The sequence below is a fragment of the Lampris incognitus genome, chromosome 11 (assembly GCF_029633865.1).
Source record: "Lampris incognitus isolate fLamInc1 chromosome 11, fLamInc1.hap2, whole genome shotgun sequence".
NCBI lineage: Eukaryota > Metazoa > Chordata > Actinopteri > Lampriformes > Lampridae > Lampris > Lampris incognitus.
In genome coordinates, this window is record NC_079221.1 from 19,369,539 (window position 1) to 19,390,754 (window position 21,216).

The 21,216-nt window shown below is 43.3% G+C and overlaps 1 protein-coding gene across 9 annotated transcripts in view; it reads left to right on the forward strand.

Annotated features, from left to right (window-relative positions):
• Positions 1-21,216, forward strand: part of tns1b (tensin 1b) — a 208,828-nt gene that overhangs the window by 168,637 nt on the left and 18,975 nt on the right. For 8 of the 9 annotated variants that reach the window (XM_056289491.1, XM_056289488.1, XM_056289496.1 and 5 more), the window contains 5 exons: positions 4,186-5,655; positions 12,441-12,634; positions 12,940-13,078; positions 17,694-17,789; positions 20,726-20,915. In XM_056289491.1, the coding sequence (XP_056145466.1) occupies positions 4,186-5,655; positions 12,441-12,634; positions 12,940-13,078; positions 17,694-17,789; positions 20,726-20,915 (2,089 nt within the window). The remainder of the gene's footprint in view (positions 1-4,185; positions 5,656-12,440; positions 12,635-12,939; positions 13,079-17,693; positions 17,790-20,725; positions 20,916-21,216) is intronic. The other variant, XM_056289490.1, reaches the window with a different exon arrangement.

Here is a 21,216-nt window from a genome sequence, read left to right on the forward strand (position 1 = left end):
TATTAAACTTATATTCCCCGAAATCGACACTTTTCCATCACCCTGCATGGTTTTCAAACAACAGGATATGAGTATAATGCTTCAACTGTTGCATATACGTGCACTTAAGTGACCCTTTCTTCGCTAATGCTAATAATAATGCTAAATAATATACATAATGAATAATATATATATATAATAACAAACATAGATTATAAAAATGCTAATAATAATGAATAATGACCCAATTTAAGCCTTTCGCTGCTTAGTTCAAGGTCAGACAGCAGCCCCTCAGATTCACTCTTTATCTAGTTTTGTTCCCTCTCTGCTCACTAAACCATTCTGTTTTCTCCATCTGTCTGCAGCAGGGTGGGGTTTTTGTTCTGCTTCCTAAATGGAAGCGAGCTCGTTAAATGGCTGCCCTTGGATGTAGTAGCTCTTTCCATTACACGAGTGTGTTCAATACGAGTTGCCTGAAAGAGGGGCGTCAGTGTGTGCATGTGTGCATGGAAAGGGGTTGTCCCTATTTTATTGTTTTGGGTATGCACAAACTGAGATTGTTTTTTAAGCACTTTTGCGACCAAAAAGTGCTTAAAAGTGCTGTATGTAAAATCTCTGACACATTGGACATAATTATTAAGCAGGGACCGATCCTTCAGTTTAACAGACAACCTTGCTGGAAAATAAGACCTTTTCCAGAAAGCCTGTAAGTCCCGGGGTGTGGGGGTGTGGTTTTGGTCTGCAGTGTACTGTACACTTAAGGAGTGAGGATGTGAGAAAACCTAAGCAAATGGGACACGCACTGTGTCAAACTTCATACTCTGGTGTTTACTACCCCCACCCCTATTCGCACACCTCCAGCCACTCACACATAGACACACGTTCACATGCACATGCACATGCACACACACACACACACACACACACACACACACACACGCGCGCGCGCGCACACACTCACATAACGGACAAACAGGCTGTTGGGATAGACCTCCCACATGTACACACACACACACACACACACACACACACACACACACACACACACACACACACACACACACACACACAGTGGTTGCTGACTTAGTGTAGAGCTAGCTACTGAGCAGTCAGCACCAGCGGTAGCTCCCCTGATCCAGTCAGACAGCAAGCTATTCAGGAGAAGGAGGAGGAGGAGGAGAAGGAGGAGAAGGAGGGGATTCATCCCAGCTAAAGTAAAACTACCCCAATCCCAGCGTAATCCCTAATGTACCGCCCCAGGGGTTCTTCTGCAGGGCCTTTCCCAGCCTAGTTTGGGACTGTCCCGCCGTTTGATTTTCACACAGGTAGGAAAACCTCCTGCCCTAGAGGTGCTTTTGTCATCTTTGTTTTTTTTTTAGCATGGCTTGTAATTGCTTTGAAGCGACTTGTCCTTAGCATTCTAGTGTGATTTGTTAATGTGTTGCTAACAGCTGGGGCGATGAGAGCTTTGAGCGGAGGTGAGCCTTGTGGTTTATCATCCACTGGTGGCTCTGTTTGTCACTTTTGGTAGCAGGCAAGTGTTAAGGAAGGTGCTGAAATACAGACGGAGACAGAGGTCCTTTTACTATGCATGTCTATGTTTGTCTGCATGACTCTATTGGTTCATTTTTTTTTAGAAGTGTGTGTGCGTGTGTGTGTGTGTGTGTGTGTGTGTGTGTGTGTGTGTGTGTGCGTGCGTGCACATGTGCATCCCGTCAACTTGATACTTGATCAGTTTCATGATGTTTATAAATGTTTCTTCAGTCACTTTCTTTGGATCCTCTCGTCTTTTCAGCTCAGTCCTTATGAGTTAAACATTACTAATGATTTAGAGTAGATTATGACAACTATACATTTTTTTAAATGCATTGAGTATTATAAGGATACATATGAGCTGTGAAGATTTTCAAAGTGAAAGAAGCAACTGTAACAGGTCATCTGCACTTGTTGCAAGTAGCCGAGTGGTAAGAAAAGAAAGACCGCCTCAGTCCCCAATAGAGCCGTTCTTTCCACGAGCAGCAGCGTGACTTTTTAGTTATGATTGCTGAAGTGTCCTTGAGCAAGACTATTAACCCCTTCCTTTAAACTACTTTAGATAATGGTAACAACTTAATGCCTGGATGTCAAAAATATTTTTTTCATGCTAAAGTACATGGCATAAAAGCAAACAATCATAAGCTTTGCATGGCTACGACAAGCCAAAAGCCTTTTTTTTTTCCAGCCATGCTCTGACTTGGCGATTTGCCTCAGGGGCTAAATGAGGAGCCCTCACAGTACCCGGTCTGTGAACACCCACCTAATCCACCACAGAGCCTAACATTCATTAATGTCAAGATGGAGATATCCATAGGCTCTGTACCGATACACACACACACACACACAAACCTCTTTGTGTAATTCTGTTCCCAGCTGCACAATCAGATTTGGGTATCAGGAGATACCTCATGATGCAGTATGACTCTTCATGGGAAGAAAAGAGTGGAGTTATCTCATTAAGCGTACTTTTTGTTTTTTTGCAGAATTACATTTCAAACTGTAAAGTTAAACTAGAAAGTGGTCAAAAATGCATACTCGTGCTTCCTTTCTATAAAGGGGAAAAACCCCTGCAAAGTTTCAGAGTTAAGACAATCTCTGTTGCAGGATCTTTAATCCTGTCTTCTGATTACATTTAGAAATCGGTAATGAAAATCTTACATCACTGTTTTCTTTATAGGTTTTCTGTGAGCAAGTTTATCTTGAAAAGTTGGGTTGCAGATGTACTTTAGTGCAACAGTGATGCTCAGTGTTGTGTGTGTGTCTATCTTGACCTTTTCTTACATTATGATTCTCTATAATTTAGCTGTCACAATGTGTGTAAAGGGTTTCAGCGGTTTGTTCCTAAGTTAGCCACAAAATGGTGGCATTATTCTCATCCCTGATCTGAGGGAATACTGGGTAAATGCCACGGTGAGGGAGAGGAAGCAAAATTGTGATTTTTGCAGGGCACAGCTCATATTATGGTGGTATGATAAAGGAGGAGGAACTTCTCTAAAATTTATCTTTAATGGTTCAAACATTTTTTTTTAATGGGAACCTCAATATTCATGGGTAACCCATGGGGTCTGACATGGTTAAGCATAATGAAACCTACAAACAGGCCCCGTGGTATGATTCAGTGTGCGAGGGGCACATCGTGGGACTTGTTCCATAGAAGGCACTCCCTTGAGGAAAGGACGGATGTTTTGTGACACAACTAGCAAACATCACTGTTTGCCTGCATGTGTGTGTGTGACTTCATGTGTGCACGTGATTGAGAGAGGGAGAGAAAGAGAGAGAAATAGTGTGACGGCGATGGAGAGAGAGAGGGAAAAGGGGATGCAACAGTAGAATCAGAATCGGTATCTCTCCCCCTGTGTGTGAGGGGGCACGTGTGTGTGTGTGTGTGTGTGTGTGTGTACTTTATCCTTCTCATACTGTGTATTGTGCTTTTGTTTTGCTTCAATTCTCTGAGGCCAGGAAAAGCCTCCAGTCCTTCCTTACTCAGTGAGGCTGATTTTCCAGCAGTGACTTAAGTTCCTCTGGTTGGGGCTCCCCATTCCCTCAGTGTGGAACTTGAGTTGGACATGGGTGTGGCTCTGTGCACACGTGTGTGTGGTGTGTGTGTGTGTGTGCAAGACATATGTGTGTACACACCCACCAGCAGTACCCCAATAGGACGTAAGAAATGACAAATTGCCGGAAAGCATTCAAAATGATGAACTTTACACCACCAAAATAAGAAGCAGATTAATCATCCACGATGCCAGCGTTTCTCAGGTGGCGCTGATTAGTGCCACTGGCTTGAGAAAGTGCAAGGCGGGCTTCTGAGGAGTTTGCTCATTTTTTCCATATTGCATGCCACAGACGGTGCTCATTTCACTGATTTTTTTATTTTTTTATTTTATCTGTAGCCGTTTTGACATTGCCAGCATCATGACGGAATTGCTATCTGTTCTACTTCTTTTGTTATCTGTTACTTGCTCATTGCTTTGATATGCAGCTGGCTTAGATTTGCTACATAAAAAGCTACCTTCTGTCCTTCTTGAATCCCCGTGGTTCATAAACACAAACACCCCAAGCATTTGGGTTGTTGAAATTCAACTATGGATGTTCCAGTAAAATATTTAGTGTGATCAACATACTACATCAAATTTTAACAAGCCTCTGTCTTTCTGCTTTCTGTTCTAGAAGTCATCCACACCCAAGGCCCCCTGGATGGCAGCCTCTATGCCAAAGTTCGTAAGAAGGATTGCATTGACGGGGCAGTCACAGTAAATGGCCTCCCGCCCTCTGTTGTTGACCATGTTCTTCCTGCAGTCGACCATGCCTTGTCTGTGAGCAGCGACTCTGGGAATTCCACCGCCTCCATCAAGACTGACAGAACTGATGAACCGGCTTCAGCCCCTCAGACAGCCGCAGTGAGCCAACAACACGTTGCTGTGGGTGAGGAGCCACCATTGGTCCATCACCAGCCCCCAGCCGCCCAACAACCCCTGAGTCCCCAGGAGAAACAGGAGCTGGACCAGCTGCTTAGTGGCTTAGAGGGGCCCATGCACCGTCAGGGCTACCTACCCACCCCTACCTCAACCGTCGGAGGGATGCTTCACTTGGTGCCTGCACAGGTCCATGTGAATGGGCACAGCAACATCGACCGTGAGACGGACATTTTAGATGATGAGCTGCCTACCAGCCAAGAGGGCAACAGCGTAGACAGTCTGGGGACGTTCTCCACAGAGGGCCGCGCAACACCAGCAGATCTGTACTACCAGTCTGAGACAGTCATCAATGGTCAAGACCACGTGCCCTATCTGGAGTGCAATGTACCAGAGAAACCTCTGGAAACCATCCAGTCACTGGCCAGGATATCTCACAAACCTGCCACCGTAACTCAAGGTGAGCCAGCCCCATCCTCTGAGAATTATCTAGTTAGCCAGAATGGCAATCTGTTCCGCTCCCAGTCATTTGGTGCGGAACTAAAGTCAATGCCACGGGCTCCCACTCGCACCACCAGCAGCAGGGATGCTGTTCAGCGTGGTCTCAATGTTTGGCAACGGTTTGGTGTACCTGAGGAACCCGTAACTGAGGGGCTCAGCTTCAGCTCACCTCCTGTCATGCCAAGCCATCACAGCCTCCCACAGTTCCCTCACCGTCACAGCGCCTCCCAGCAGGAGATTGAGCGGTCCATCGAGACCCTCAACCTACTCATGTTGGATCTGGAGCCAGGCCATCCATCGGTGCTTAAGTCCCAAAGTGCTCCTCTGAGGGAGAACAGCGGCGTAGTTACCACCCAACCATCCTTCACCCAGAGCCAAACCAGGCCCTCTTACCAGGCTGATGCTGCCATCCATAACCAATCCTCACCTGCTCACATGTCACCCGGAAAGCCTAGAACGCCAGAGCCCCCTCTGATCCAGGGAACTCGGGGTTACATAACTGAACAAGCCGGAATGAGACCCACTCCACAAACTTCCCCTGCTGTCGTGGGCCAACTCCAGCTTAAGCCCATCAACACCTACCCTGCCAGCACACTGTCCCCTTCTGCTGAGGTTACAGAGCCTGAAAGAAGCCCCAGCTCTGCCGCGGCATCACCCCAACCAAGAGACAGTGAACCTGATGAGGTGTTCAATGTAGAAGGCTTGGTGGCCCAGCGAGTAGCTGGTAAGTTCACATTTAAATCCAATTTTTTCTTGCTATGGCCAAAGGATTTTTATTTTATTTATTTATACATATATTATTTCATAATTTTGGGGAATATTCCATAGTAATCCTATGGTGCTAGAAAAATATTAGTTCATACATACACACACACACCTCCCTAAAACAGGACACACATCTTGATTATAAATATGATTTTAATCATATTAGGACTATGGCGGGGGGGAGGGACTGTGCGAACTTGATGTGCGAGGCCCTGCTCATTGACATGCATGACCATGACTCAGAGTCACATGCACACTGCAGGCAGCTATTCTAGTCCTACTGCATGCGTAATCTTGGTGCAATACATTTTTGATAAGTATAATAACACAGTATCATCATGCACCTAGTCTCAACTATGACTTGTTGCTATTATAGTCTTTCAAAGGAAAAAAAAATACACTGTAAAACTTTTGGCTTTAGATCAAGTCAGCTTAGCTGTCACTCTATTTTGGCATGTTGAAGTATGACAGTATGTTACAATTCAATATTTCAGGTCTATAGCCTACATTTCATTCAGATTTCAGATCATTTTTCAGACCGGTCATTACACATATCCTACGGCCACAGTCACATGCACCCGCTTAGCTTTGGACACCTGCTCAGCCACCACATCTCTGGGAGTGCTGACAAATTCATCCAGCGATCCTCACAGTCAGCTATGAAATTCTTCCTTCTTTTTTATTTTTTTTTTCCTTTTCTCAGCGCCCAACTCGTGTTTACGAAATCTGTCACGCTCTCACACAGCTGACATTGCTTCTCCTTCTTCCTCTCCGTGAGCAACGAGATGGTGCATGCACTTCATAATGATGCAATATCGAAGATGAAAAGAATCTGATTAATTTGTTAGATTTTCTTTTTTGTGACCTTGACAATGCACAATGGCACTCACACACAATAATTTAATTTTAGAAGCATGTCGGGTCAAGAAGTCACAAATATGTATGCGTGTGTGTGTGTGTGTGTGTGTGTGTGTGTATATATATATATATATATAACTGCAGGATTGCAAGCTAGGCATGAGGCCCTGTGCGGTTGCACACTTCACACAGCCCATGTGATAGTTCTGTTCTAATGCAATCTTTTTGAATATCCATCTCTGGTGCCATTTCCTGGTTTAAAGGTGTCTTGCCATTGTTCAGAGAACTTGGTCTCTGAATGTACCCCATTAGGCACAGAAGTGAATCTGGGCTTTAAACTCCCACTAAATCCAAAGAAGCACATCATAGCCTCTTGGACATCCTGTTAAATATTTACACATTAAGGGCTACATTAATAGTGACAGTAGTAAGACAGCACTGCACTTAAACTGAAACTTAAATTAAAACTTGATGCCGTTGCTAATGCTAATTTCAAAATCTTTAAGATCCTTACATAACTATAGAAGACTAGATTACATCTGTCATGGATCCCTTTTTTAGTGTCATCTACTGATCCATGGTAGCCACTCAGGAACACAGCGCCTCACATGGTAGGTTCTTCCAACACATTTTCTGTACTGTGGTCATGAAATTGATCTATATATCTATCTGTATATATAACTTTACCACATTACAGGACTTGTTTGCTAACCATCACTGCAGTGTGTTCAAAGAAAACCCATATTCTCCCAAAGCAAACAATACTGTGAACAGCCTTCCATTAGTACAGACTGCAGCCTCTCTGTGTTCCTTGGAAAATGGTGTTGTGCCCTTGTCTTATCGCCTGACAGCTAACTCATCAATCCCTGTCAGACGTGCTCAAACAGGAAGCATTCTCTCCAGTCCAGGAAGTTGACCATCCCTAAACTAACACATAAGGCATCCTGCAGTGCAGCGAGGAATGGAATAAAATCAAAACAGAAGAGTTGTGCTTGCTAAACCATAAAGGAAAGCTTGCCAGATAACAAGCAGATATGGCTTCTACGGTCATAGCACAATGCACTTTACTGCCATTTAAAAGGGACTACAAAATGTTTAAATGCCAGAGCGGTGCCATCAAGAGTGAAAAGATTTTGCTCATGTCTGATTCTCTAATGCTCTATCAGAGAAGCGATTGCTTCTAATGGCTAGTTTAGCGGCATTGAAAACAAGCCCTCTGTGTCACATACAGTCATTAGCAAGGTATTTAAAACTTACCAGCATGCATTTGCCAATGTCCAAACATCTGTTCAGTTACAGCTTGGCTCCTCAATTGTATTCAATCCATGATGTTCACAGTCAAGTGAATCATACCATTTCATATACATATAAGCTATTTTGACATTACCCTCACATTGTTCTAGTTAAGGGTGGAGCCCTTTTTTTTCCTCTGTCTGCTAGTTTTCTCTTTATTTCTGTTGACATCATTATTCTCCTCCTCTCTCCCACCATGCATCTGTTCTACCTAGAATACTCGGCTCGTGTCCGAAGTGTCAACAGCAGAATGACCTCTCCTCAGTCTGAACACCAACGCTCTTTCTCTCCCTCTGGTTGGTCTCCTCATCACCCCACCAGACTGTTTTATCTTTTGTGAAACATCTCACCCGACTCCAGATCTGCATCTTCCACGTTTTTCCATTTGCACTGAATTGTTTCTAATATGTTGTGGTGCTTGACTTTCCAGCTCGGCTACTGTTTGCTTATCTAGAATTTATTTTTCGGCCTTTTTTTACTGCTTTGTTTCTTACTCACACACATATATCACACCTCTCTCTCTCTCTCCCTGCCATCTGCCTTTGACCTAACTAGTTTGTTTAACATATTCTCTCAGCAAACCCAAAGTCACCCTTTGTCCGTGTCCATGTTTGAGTGGCACTTTGATATCACTTTTTTTCCTCCCTCAAGGTTGAGGAATCACTTCAGCCGAGGAGCAACAAAAACCTCAATTGGATAATGTTAAAGTTTCACAGGAACAAGACAAGAAAAACACAAAGACGGCTCTGTCCCTAGCTGGGAGAGTGCATGTCACAAGATCCGTTTTGCCAAACTCAGGGAACAATACCAAAGCCAGGACACACTGGTTTCTTTCAAGGCTGCTCTTTTTCTTTCTCTCTGTTTTGAACATTTAGAAAGGCAGACAAAGGACACTAAATCCAGGAGAGAGACCACAGCCCTAGTTGGAAACATCACTAAAGCTCTATCTGTCCGCAGGGAAATGCGGACCAGGATGCAGACCAGATCGTTCTTTTTAGGGCCTTAGGGGGTGTTGAGGACCATTTTAGCCTATACCGCAGACAGCAATATCCTTTCTAGTGGTGCAACACTACCCCCAAGTTAAATGCTACAGTGCAGCCCTTGGATTGTAGAGGCAGAATGACCAGAAGGTTTGAGGTCAGCTTCTAATGAGGTCAGATCTACATCATAGCATAACTTGGAGATAATTACTGACCCAGTGCTGGGTTTCACAGACACAGGATTAGAATTGAAGTGCAATTAATATCAAAGAAGGACACTCACGGTTTTCAGCATCATCTCTTTATAAATGTTGCAGGGATGCCACTCCATTAGCAGCCATAATACCAAGCAGTCTTTCTTGTCTCTGAAACGCTGCTGAAATAAAAAGTGAATTGCCCTCTTTATATGGCATTCATTGGCATTAGTTACAACATCTGTATGTGATGTTGTTATCCACATTTTCTTTTACAGTTTAGCCTACTTCAACATCACCAATTGAAGGTAGCAGCTAACCAGGAAGTAGGAGCTGGAAGTTTTCACATGCACTGATTGTCCCACAGTGATGTCAGAGAGAGGTGGACACTTTTTCAAACAAATGGCTGTCGCATTTTAGAGACACACAGCAGACTTTATAGCTCCTCATGGAATGGTAGCCCTACAACATATTCATAGAGACACTGAAAATCTTGGTTGTTTCCCTTTAAAAGTTTGAGGAATGAAGTTCACTCACTTACTCACTTTCACCTTAGATAACCTCGCTGTCACAGGTGTGCACTTGTGGAGAGCATGGTAGAATGTATTTGCTCTAACCCCATGAAAATAGGTTCACCTGTCAATTTTATGTTTTTGGAATAAACGGCATGCTATTTCACCTGATGTCTGCATTTTGAATGATTAAGGAATGGACATGCAAAAAAAAAAAAAAAAACAAAGATCCAAAAATACGTCAGTCCTGGGAATCTCTGGATGTACCAGCTGGAAATCATTAGCCGTTACTAGGGTAACAACTTGGTGTTTGACAGTGCTCTGCTGTAGAGTAATGCATCGTGGGTACATCTGGTTTGTGTGTTTCCAGGCATGGTCATAGGGTGTGTGGGGGTGTGTAGGCTACAAGCTTTTCAGATCCCCCAGATCCAAGATTTCGCAAACAACGCCCTTCCAGCACAAATCAAATTTGGGTTTCTCACATAATAACACTTTTGAGCCAGCCATTGTAGGCAGATCAGGAATGCTAATAGGTGGCTTATGTATGTTACACACTTCCCTTTGATTTCTTTGTAATTTGTGGGGTACAGGCATTCATCCAAAATTATACCTAGTAAGGAAAATGAAAACACGCATGCTCAGCTTTGACAGCTTGCACTCATTAAAAGGGGACTTCTCAAGGAATTTTTTTTTAACTACCGACCTCTTAAAGTGTGTGACCCTGGCAGACGTCCTCATTCCTAAGTGTTAGCTGCTAGCATCTTCACATTTTCACAGCTGCAGACTAGCACTATCACTAACTTTTCCCCATGGATGGCCAGTTTTATTCTCCTTCAGTCCAAAGAGAACTCGAGTGAAAGGCCGTAAATGTTTTTCATGGTATCCATAACAGTTAGACTCTTGCACAGGGGTGCGTCTGCCCGATTTTCCATCTCTGGGAGGGTCAAAGCAGTGACGTCAAGCCATCATCGACATTTTTGGTCGGTTCGGTATTACTTTGTATTTGTTCATAGTGTTAGCTACAACAGCAGTGACTCCTAAAAGACAATATCTCAGTGGGATAATAAAAGGGGGCCAATTATATCAAGGGGGTCTCAGTTTGCTAAAGCACTATTCTTTTCTTTCTTTTTTTGGATTCCCTTGGATCCCCCCGCCTCCCCTTTTTCTCCCCAATTGTATCCGGTCAATAATGCCAATTTTTCGCAATGTCCCGATCACTGCTCCACCCCCTCTACTGATCCAGGGAGGGCTGCAGACTACCACATGCCTCCTCCAGTACATGTGGAGTCGCCAGCCACTTCTTTTCACCTGACAGTGGGGAGTTTCGCCAGGGGGAGGTAGCGCGTGGGAGGATCATGCTATTCCCCCAGTTCCCCCTCCCCCCCCCGAACAGGCGTCCCGACCAGCCAGAGGAGGCGCTAGTGCAGCGACCGGGACACATACCCACATCCGGCTTCTCACCCGCAGACACGGCCAATTGTGTCTGTAAGGACACCCGACAAAGCCAGAGGTAACGCGGGGATTTGAACTGGCAATCTCCATGTTGGTAGGCGATGGAATAGATCACTATGCTATCTGACACCCAAGCACCATTCTTTTAGTAGCCACTTAAAGGAGCTCCATTTCTGACTGAGCTTGTCTTACAGTCTGATTTAACAACAAACAAAATACTAAGGTGATGACCACCCTCTTTTGCCTCTAACTGATAGCTTGAAACCCACCAGCAGAGCTCCATATGATATTTGTTTCATTTGATTCGTTTCAGCGACCGAAGTCATCACATCAGAAAGAGCAACAGCTTTAAAAAATCTTCAAGTTCAGCTGCCTTCAGTACAAACAGCACCATGCAAACAAGTGCAAAGAGTTCTTTCTCCCCCCCCACCCCCCCATTTATTCCCTTTAAAACTGTCTTTTGTATTTTTCCTTCTTTCCCTCATCACCCTTTATCTTGTTCCAAGGGACAGGGCAGCCAGCAATCATATTTCACATTGGCACTGGACACTGCCCACTTTTGGCTAATGTTTGGATGTCTTGCCAGCTCAACTCACCAGCTCAGCACAGCATTAGCTTAAAACGCTTAACCCAAATCGTATTTGTTTTTTTATGTGGGTAGCTATTTCCCCTGTTTATCACTCTTTTCACCAATTCAAACCAGCTCAACTAAAATGAGATTATTGGCTCCTTTGAGGTCGATCTGAAAAAAGCCAAACTGATGCAGTGTGTTTCAGTCCGATAACTTTTATACAATTTGCCCCAATGTGCCGGTTGGCCCTGAACATTTCGGTTACATTCAAAGATGAAATTGTCCCACAGCAAGCCCAAAATCGGTGCCTAGACATAGTTTCAATTGCTGCCTACAGCTTCGCAGTACACACGGTAGTGTATTCCTGAGGTCAGTTTTCATGATTCTCAGATTTCACAACACTTGCAGCTGTTTGCACCTTAAGCGTTTTATTCCTTGGGTTGTTGGTACCACGTATGCATGTAGATTAACTGATTTTATGATGTGTTCCATCACTTGTATTAACTTTAATTAAGGGCTAACCATTTGTAAACGTTGTGTGTGTGCTTTTGCGTGTGTGAGTGTGTGTGAGAGACTTTTGTCAATTGCATCTTTAAATTTGTTGGATTTACAAGCCACAGCACCTACAAGTGATCATCTAGCCATTGCAATGCATACTTTATAATCCACAAGCTGCATAATGGCTTTTAAAACCTCACAAATATTTTTGTGATATACTAGAATTGTAAAAAGACGATCCACATACTGCTAATGGCAAATAAGCCCTGAAGTGAGCTGGCAACAGTTAATATCTGGGAACCGCTACATGTGGACATGGAAAATAAAAAGCCTGTGGTGGTGGGCATCATTTGAATTAAGACTAAGTTACACTTTAATCCTGTCAGGTGTCCAGGCCCGTGGAATGTCATTGGATGAGCCTTCAGGCCCGCCCCGCCGTCGCACCACCAGTGATAGCCAGTTCCAAAATGGCCCAGATGGAGGACCCTCCCCTGATGGTCCAGTTCGCTCCCCCATTCGCTGTGTTTCTCCTGAGTTCGTCAATGCCATAGCAATGAACCCTGGAGGACGGCCCAAGGAGGTACAATGCACTGCCTTCATCGCCGTGATATTTTCATTGCCTTGTATGCAACAAAATTCATTGTGCCCACACTTGTGTGGGTCAGCATGTGTTGTGTGTGTGTGTGTGTGTGTGTGTGTGTGTGTGTGTGTGTGCGCAAGCGTGTTTGTATGCCCAATTATTCTTTTGCAAATTCTTTTGCTTATCTGTGTGTAGTTGTGCAATGGATTGGTATACTTGAGTGATTTTGCCCTTTTTTGTCAAATCTGTTGTATGTGTCCGCGTGTGCTCGTCTGTGTTCCTCTCCTTATTTTCCACCTTTCTAGAGACACATGCATAGCTACCGGGAAGCCTTTGAGGAGATGGAGGGAGGCCCTGTCAGTCCCACGCCAATAGCTGGTGGTGAGGTGTTCCCCCAAACCCCTGCCTTCCCCATCTCGCCGCAAACCCCTTACTTCAACCTGTGTAAGTTTCCCCTCCGGCTGACAGAGGGCGATGTGGAGCTCAGACTCAACTAGTTTCAGAAAAGATGCAGAAAACGAGTTTGTTTTTTTTTCTCCCAGAATCCAATTGTGGTTTGTGTTTCATAAGATATGATCATCAAGAAAGCCAGATGGTTTTAAGGATTTTCATTTACAAAAATGGCGTTCATTGCACGATAGCAGAAATCATTGTTGTCTGGCAAAAAAAGATATCCATAATGCCTCAAATCTAAACTGATTCAAAACATTCAGAATTACATGAAATCCTGTTTTTTTTAACAGTTATCTTGTTTAATGGGCAGCACTGCCTTTTGAACTCGCATCGCAAGTTTTAGGAGGTTAAACATTTTTGAGAGGAGGCAGATCTGATTTGAGGTTGGTGGTCAAGACGTGATACTACCTGAATTAAGAGGGCATTAGATAGCATTCATGCTAAAATGCCAGTGTTTATTGTAGCTCTGTAATCATAGGTAATGCAGTGGGTTTTAACCACCAGAAGCCTGCCATTTGTATACTTCTGCTCTTACTCCGTGCACACAATACCAATTCATGGTACAGCTCACTGAGCCTGGCGAAACCTCCACTATTGACTTAATTTCTTTTTATGTTCCCACTCAATTACACACATACCGAGAAATGCCGCAATTACATCATCCCATTTTCAGACTGTTAAATGGGCTGCATTTCCAATGTAGTGCACATTCCCACACATTTACTGTAAACGTATATGAGTGGGAAGTCGCAGTGCTTTGGCCTCATCAAAATGCCTGAGTGGTCACGTCCCATTAAGAATGAATCCAACTTTTCTCCTGCCTCACAAGAATGCCTTGCAGTCATCACCCAGTGGGCTCAGCAACTCTGAAGCCAAGGGAAGGAGAACCAGACAGCGGAAGTCACCTGATAAGCTTCAAAATGAAACGCACAGACATAGCAGCAGAGAATTATTACAGATATACGATATAAATATATTGATGGAAGAGCATGTTATCGGACAGATTTATAAGCAGATATCTACACAGATTAAAAGGCACGAATAATAGGATGGTACAGTCGGAAAAAAATAAACAGACGCAGCAGAGTTGATAGTTGTGCAGTTGGCTAAGAGAATGGTCCGTCTGTCTCTTGTCTATCTGTCGGTCTGTCAGCGCGGGGTCCACAGATTTAGAGCCCACCAATGACGTGGTTGTAAATTTTGCTAGAAACTGATACAGGCATCCCACCCCCCTCCCTCCTGCCTCACTTTCTTTCGCACACTCCGCCCCAAACTCTAAAACAAGAGCCATGTATTAGGTAACGCGCCGATTGCCAACTCTATCAATTACCTCAACCAACCCCCCCCCTCTCGCCCCCCCACCCCACCCCAGACACACCTGTAAAAGTTGCCCATAAAATCACCCACCTTATTTGAATGCACACTCAGTGATGTAACATCTAGTGTTCCCCTAAAAAGCGGGAACATTGCGTCCTCACAGACCCTGGACTCTCACATGGACCCGGATGAAAGGAAACGCTGGTAATTTGAAAAACCTTCCCTTTGCTGAGATTAGATTTATATTGATCATGTGACACAAACCCCACAAAATCATTGAAGGACGGCAAATTACTTGTGTTTAACAAAAAGTGCTTTTTATGGTTATTTGTGTTACGTACTCTTGTGGCATTGTAAAAGCTCGGTATCTGCTTTTACTCATTCTTAGAGCGCAGGAGACAATGTGGGATCTCTCTCAGTTTAGATTACCAGCTCTGACCATGTTTTCCTTTTCCAACCCTGGCAGCACTTGGTGACGGTGCATAGTCAAAATGATTGTGGACAAGCGCTTATGAAACCAGCGTTACTTCCAATATCACTACCATTTCCTTGGCCCTCTCTGAGTTCAATGCTCAAGGAGTTACAGTACACAAATCTGCTCCTTAGCCTGCCCCATGCACAGCTCACTCTTGAATGTAGGACATTTAGGCTGAACATACAAAGAATTGTTATGGATTCTTTGGTAAGTGGAGATTGCACGTCTCTCTCGACCAGAGTTCCACTGTCCCGCAGTGTCAGCCGTGTTGCCCCCCCCCCGACCCTTCACCCAGCATAGTGACCCTGAGTGACCCCTTGCCTATATCGATCCCAGCCCTGCACTGCTTGAGTCTGTATGACAGATACAAGAGAGCAGCACCAGCAAAACGGACATGACCTATGACATATGTGAACACACACACACACACACACGCACACACACACACACACACACAACATATTAATTTCCAATTCCTTCAGACTACAGTCTCAAGAGAAAATGCAAGGGTTAGATAGGACAACCCTTTTCAAAATCCACAAGTGATCATTCACCTCTAGCTTTTCAGCATCTATGTACTTTAGGTTTTCCGTATTCTAAGTAATTTAATCCATGTCCTGAATTGACTGAAGTGAACATTCATTCAGCCAAGGCTCAACACAACGCACAAAGAGACCAAGAAAAATGCAGTTTTTCTCTCTGCAGTCCACAAGTCCTCATGGCTGCTGCTCTCAGTGTGGCTGTTTTCATTTGTCTTCCCTGTTGCTGACTTGTTTCACTGCACATTTCCTCCCCAGTGCCCTCCCTCAACAGCCTGTATAGCCATTTGCGTCTTGTCCTCTGATAATCGTGTCAGTAAAATGCGTTTGCACTTACATGTTTGATTTTTGCTGTGCCTTTATTGGAGGGAAAAACGAGTAGACTTTGCTGTTACAAGACACCAAACCTGGGAGTATGATGGACGCTGTTGCTATGTTCGCCATTCACAGTCAGAATTATTAGCGTTTGTGTAAATGTAATTGGCCAGGTTTTTAAATTCTAGCTGTGAATGTGTTTTACCCATACTTGAGGGTTCTTGTAACTACACGGTCCGCTCGCTCCTTGTTTGTTTGTTTGTTTGTTTGTTTGTTTGTTTTCCTCTGGTGTCTGCTGCATGTAGCAAATCCAGGTCAAAGTTGAAGTTCATAGAAAGGAGCGGCATCGGTGGCATTCTGTTTTTTGTTTTTTTTTGTTTTGTTTTTTTTGAAAGAGAGACCTTGTTACTTTGACTCCTAGTCACATTTTAGTTGACCACAAAAGAAGTTAAAAGGGACGTCCGGGTAGCGTGGCGGTCTATTCCATTGCCTACCAACATGGAGATTGCTGGTTCGAATCCCCGTGCTACCTCCGGCTTGGTCTGGCGTCCCTACAGACACAATTGGCTGTGTCTGCGGGTGAGAAGCCGGATGTGGGTATGTGTCCTGGTCGCTGCACTAGCGCCTCCTCTGGTCGGTCAGGGCGCCTGTTCGGGGGGGGGGGGGACTGGGAGGAATAGTGTGATCCTCCCATATGCTACGTCCCCCTGGTGAAACTCCTCACTGTCAGGTGAAAAGAACCAGCTGGCAACTCCACATGTATCGGAAGAGGTATGTGGTAGTCTGCAGCCCTCCCCGGATCGGCAGAGGGGGTGGAGCAGCGGCTGGGACAGCTCGGAAGAGTGGGGTAATGTAGAATTGGGGAGAAAAAAAAAGGGGGGGTGGAAGTTAAAATGTTGTTGTAGTTGCGCACTAATTTTATAACCCAAAGCTTGTAGCTCCCAGGAGTAAGCACTAAAAGCTAAGGATTTTAAAAGTGATGTAAAAATAGAAAATGTTGATTAACTTTAAAAAAGTATATCGTCCAATTTTATGGAGCGTGCCTGCTGATCCAGATTGAGAATGTGAATTCTTCGGGGGGTTTTTTGTTGCTTTTTCTAATTAAGCTCTTGAGCAAATTTTGACCTGACTCTGCTAAAAGGTGGACTTGTTTGTTTGTGCGACTGTGGTACACATCTCATTCTACTAATGGTAGCCTGGGCTGTGTAACACTACCAGAGTTTTGTCACGGTGTGATTGGACACATGCATGTTTTGCGCCCCCTTCCTTCTCAGAGCATGAGGCATGGGCACACCTTTCCCACATGGATCTGTGTCTGTTCCTTATCACGTGTGCTCACTTGTCGTTTTATCTAACTAGCTGATTTCGTCTTGACAGTTCAGCACCTGAGTGCATTAGCTCACACTTTTGAATTATATCAACCGCGTAACATTTCGACACGAGAAACCTCAGGTGAAATCTACATGTGGCCGACCGCTGTGTGCTGAGAATGATGTCAGCCATGTTTAAATTAAAGGGGCAGTTTAACATTTTGAATTTCAGTGGGGGGTTTTTTTGTTTTTGTTTTTTTGGACTTGTCAGACATATTTTCCACATTTGGCCTTGATTTTCTACAAAATGAGGCAATATTATCGATGTCAGACTTTCTAGTGTTTGAGTTCTTCCTTGAAGCCAAGCAGAAAAGCCAGCTTTAAGCTTTCTCTGAATGAATCTTATCCTCAAATGTGACGTGTCCGGTGATGGATAAATCACTAAAATTCAAAATATTTAAATGCCCCATATCTTTAACACTGATTGGCTAAAGTTATTCTACATGACATTTTCTCTAAATATTTGCAGCCTGGAAGAGGGAATAATTCGATTTTAGAGCAGAAAAAGACAAAACCAAACAGGGTACAGCTGTCAAGACGATAAAGACGTTATGCTGCTATCTGGTTGTAACTTGTCCATTTTTCTTCAGGCCGCTCCCCTCCTGGATTGGCCAAGACCCCACTGTCAGCCCTGGGTCTGAAGCCCCACAACCCAGCGGAGATCCTCCTCAATCAAACAGGTTCAGGTTGGTCCTGACGGCTCAAATTATCAACACCACAGCCACACCATGCAGGAATCTTGTTCTATGACCTTAAGTCAAACTGAACAAGCTGTTATGTCGTTCCATAACAGTTTGTTTTAATTGAGAAGAAAAGAATTGATGTTTTTTTTAACCGTAATTCTCCTTCCTTCGAAACCTGATTCGGATGAACTCTGTCTGTGGTTAGAATACTTCTAGGCCCATTAAAACAACAATTTATTTCAATATCTTGGACGATTCCAGTTAGATTTGATAACTCTCTCTCAAAAAAAAAGTTTTCAAGACAAATTTTGGAGCTGCCGCTGCAGGGATAGCAAACACAATATTAGTCATCTACGTGTGTGAATATTGTTGTTGAAAATTTTATTATGCCGTGTTCAAGGTTTTTAGACACGGAAAGTTAAGCTGACTGTTGATTTGGGTCTGATTTTAAGTACAAAATCTCAAACAAAACATTCGAAAAGTCCTCAAATGTGTGTCTTTTAACCTCGAGAATGCGTCTCTTTAATAATGCCATGGAGTAAATCCTTGGTTGTTTTCGTTCATCCCCTCAGAATAAACATATTTACAAAATATTGATTTGAACGCCCAAGGTCATTTCAATAACACTGGAGTTAATTGTTTCGCAAGTTTTCATTTTAACCTTATATCTACTACCATCTAGCATAGCAACAGCAGCCCTGAGGGGAAGTTTTCCCCATCACTAAAAATACACACCTTGACGCATATCAGAACACGTCCTCATCTTCTTTAATTTTATGAGCTTGTAACCTCCTCCTCTCAGTAAAAACACTAAGGCCATGTAAATTGAGCTGCTATCTCATCTTGTGTGGTTTTCACGGGGTGGCTATGGTTGCATATAAACAGCTTGATATATGGCCCACCTTAAGTTTATATATTAATTCAGTCTTCAAAGTGGTCTGGAGGTTTGTGGGCTAAATGGGAACGCTTAACCTTAAGCGATATTGTTTGTGCAGTGAAGTATTTTGATCAAGTCCTGTAACTAACACGTGCCCTTACTGGAGGCGGATGAGCTGAGATCTAATGACTGCCGTGATCTGATGCCTCTTGTGCTAAACAATGGGAGGTTGTTTGCCATGTGACTGTAAATCACACACACACACACACACGTGTGTGAGCCCCTGTACTCACACCAGCACATATCACTGAAGTAGTTATAATTAACTTAAGTGTTGCTGTTCTAATAGTACTGCTTAGTAATACAAGAAGACACACCCAGTCACTCTCGACCTCTCTGTGATAGCAGTACATTAATGAATACAGCACAAGAAGTGCATTCTCACTTTCCAGTTTCTTTGCTCTCCAGTTCTCTTACTTTACCTCTCTACTTTGCTCCCTGTTCTCTACTTTTTCTCCCAATGCCTTTTAATGATGCTCCTCAGATGATGAGAGCAATGAGGGCGAGGAAGGTAAGATGGGTCCAGAAGTTTCAATTCACACATCACCATCCAACATCAGCACCGACCTATTTGTCTTGTCTCATTCATCCATCTCCAACCTGTGTTGAGTTTTCCTCCATATTTCATGTGTAGCAGCACCAATCAAACGCATTCTTTTACCATTTATTTTTCAGCGTCCCGCTGTGATCAGTTCCTTTGTATTATAAGAGTCATCCCCACTTCATAACCATGGGATTTATTGTGTTTTCAAACCAAAGTAAACATCAATTAGTTATAATAAATAATACATAAAAACCTTGAGGGCATATCCTACAATGGAGAAAACCTCGAGAGCACTTGAAACAGTTTCATTTCACAACGGTATAAATCCTGTTTCCGAAAAGAAAATAATAAAGCTCCCTGAAATTGATGACTCAGTTTGTCAAACGTTGCTTTATTCGAAACGCAGATGTGTTTCACAACAAGCACAAGTTGTTATCTTGTGCTTTTACGCCTGTAAACTTATGTAAGACCTTGTGACAAATGGTGGAAAACTAATTTGAGGAGGACATTGTTCAGTTGCCTAGATGTAACGGGCCACCTCCTCGTTAGACTGTACGTTGAACACTGCAGACAGCACCGGGATGCCAGAGACCAGATGGGTTTCATTAGCGCTGGCCCTACAGCACATCACTAAACTAAAAAAAGCTGTCTTACAGGGAAGCCTTTGAGATGATACACTCAAAGCAACTGGACTCACTCGAGTTTATAGTGTGCAGCTCATGAGTTGGACCACGGTCTCTCCGATTCAGGATGTAATTGTGCAAATCTGAAGTCTTCTAAAGTCCCCCAAGGGCCTTAAAAACTGGGTGTTTAAATAATGCTAGGTGAATGCTGAATGAATCACTTATATAAGGTAACTTTTCATTGCATAGAAATAAAATATTTCTGTCTATTTCTAAACCATTAGTAACAATCATTGTTGATTAAAGTCCCTTTAGCTTCCTTTGGCAGACATTCAAGATGATCAATCATCAGTGGTGTTTCTTTCCACTGTTAACCTCCAAACAGCCAAAGGTTGATTTTTCTCTTGCCGAGTTGTAAATGATAACACAATTCAGAGAAATAATCCCCGTTACTCATCCATTACAATAAACCTACAAGGACTCCTCTCTTTAATTGCATTATACATGCATTATATGCATCCTTATACTACAGTGCAGGAAAGACAAGTGGATAGGTTACTAGTAAAAAACAAAAATACTTCAAATATAGAAACAAAGATGTTGCTGTTTTAATATGTAAACCGTGAAAGAGAAGTTACATTTCTGTTTGTTTACATTAAAGATGATGATTATACATACATCTGTTAGGAATTTCTTTTTGCGTTATATGCGGAAGCCATCAGAAAAGAAATACCAAAGCATAAGACATGATGCACTGCAGCATTATAACATGAAATGTATATAATCTTTATTATGTATTTCATATGGAAAGTGTATTTTTTTATTTCTTGTGCAGCACCAAGAAGCTATGTGGAGTCTGTGGCCAGGTCAGCAGTGGCAGGAGGCGAGCCATCCACTTCACCTCGCAGCCTCAGCCCACCAGGAGAGGCTTTTGGCACACAGAGAAGCCCAAGTCCATCTTCTACCCATTCCCATGCTCTGAACCCACCACTGTCCAGCAGCAGTCCCATCCAGAGTTCACAGGGGTGGGTCAAGCAAACTGATTTTGTGGTGATTTTTTGACCCGAGCACCAAGATTCAATGTCAAGAATAAATCATGTTGTTTTGCTTGAAGAGAAATATTCATCAGGTGATAAAGTACACAAAAAGTATAAATTTGAAACAAAATTGCTTTCATATAAAGCATCAGCTTGTAGGACTGACACACTTTTGTGACATTTGACTTTTATGATTCTTGGCACAGGCACAGCCATCTCAGGGGTTACTTTACTGTGTAAAATGTACCACAGATCAATGATGTTCCAGTTCTTAGCTTAGATCTTTCCT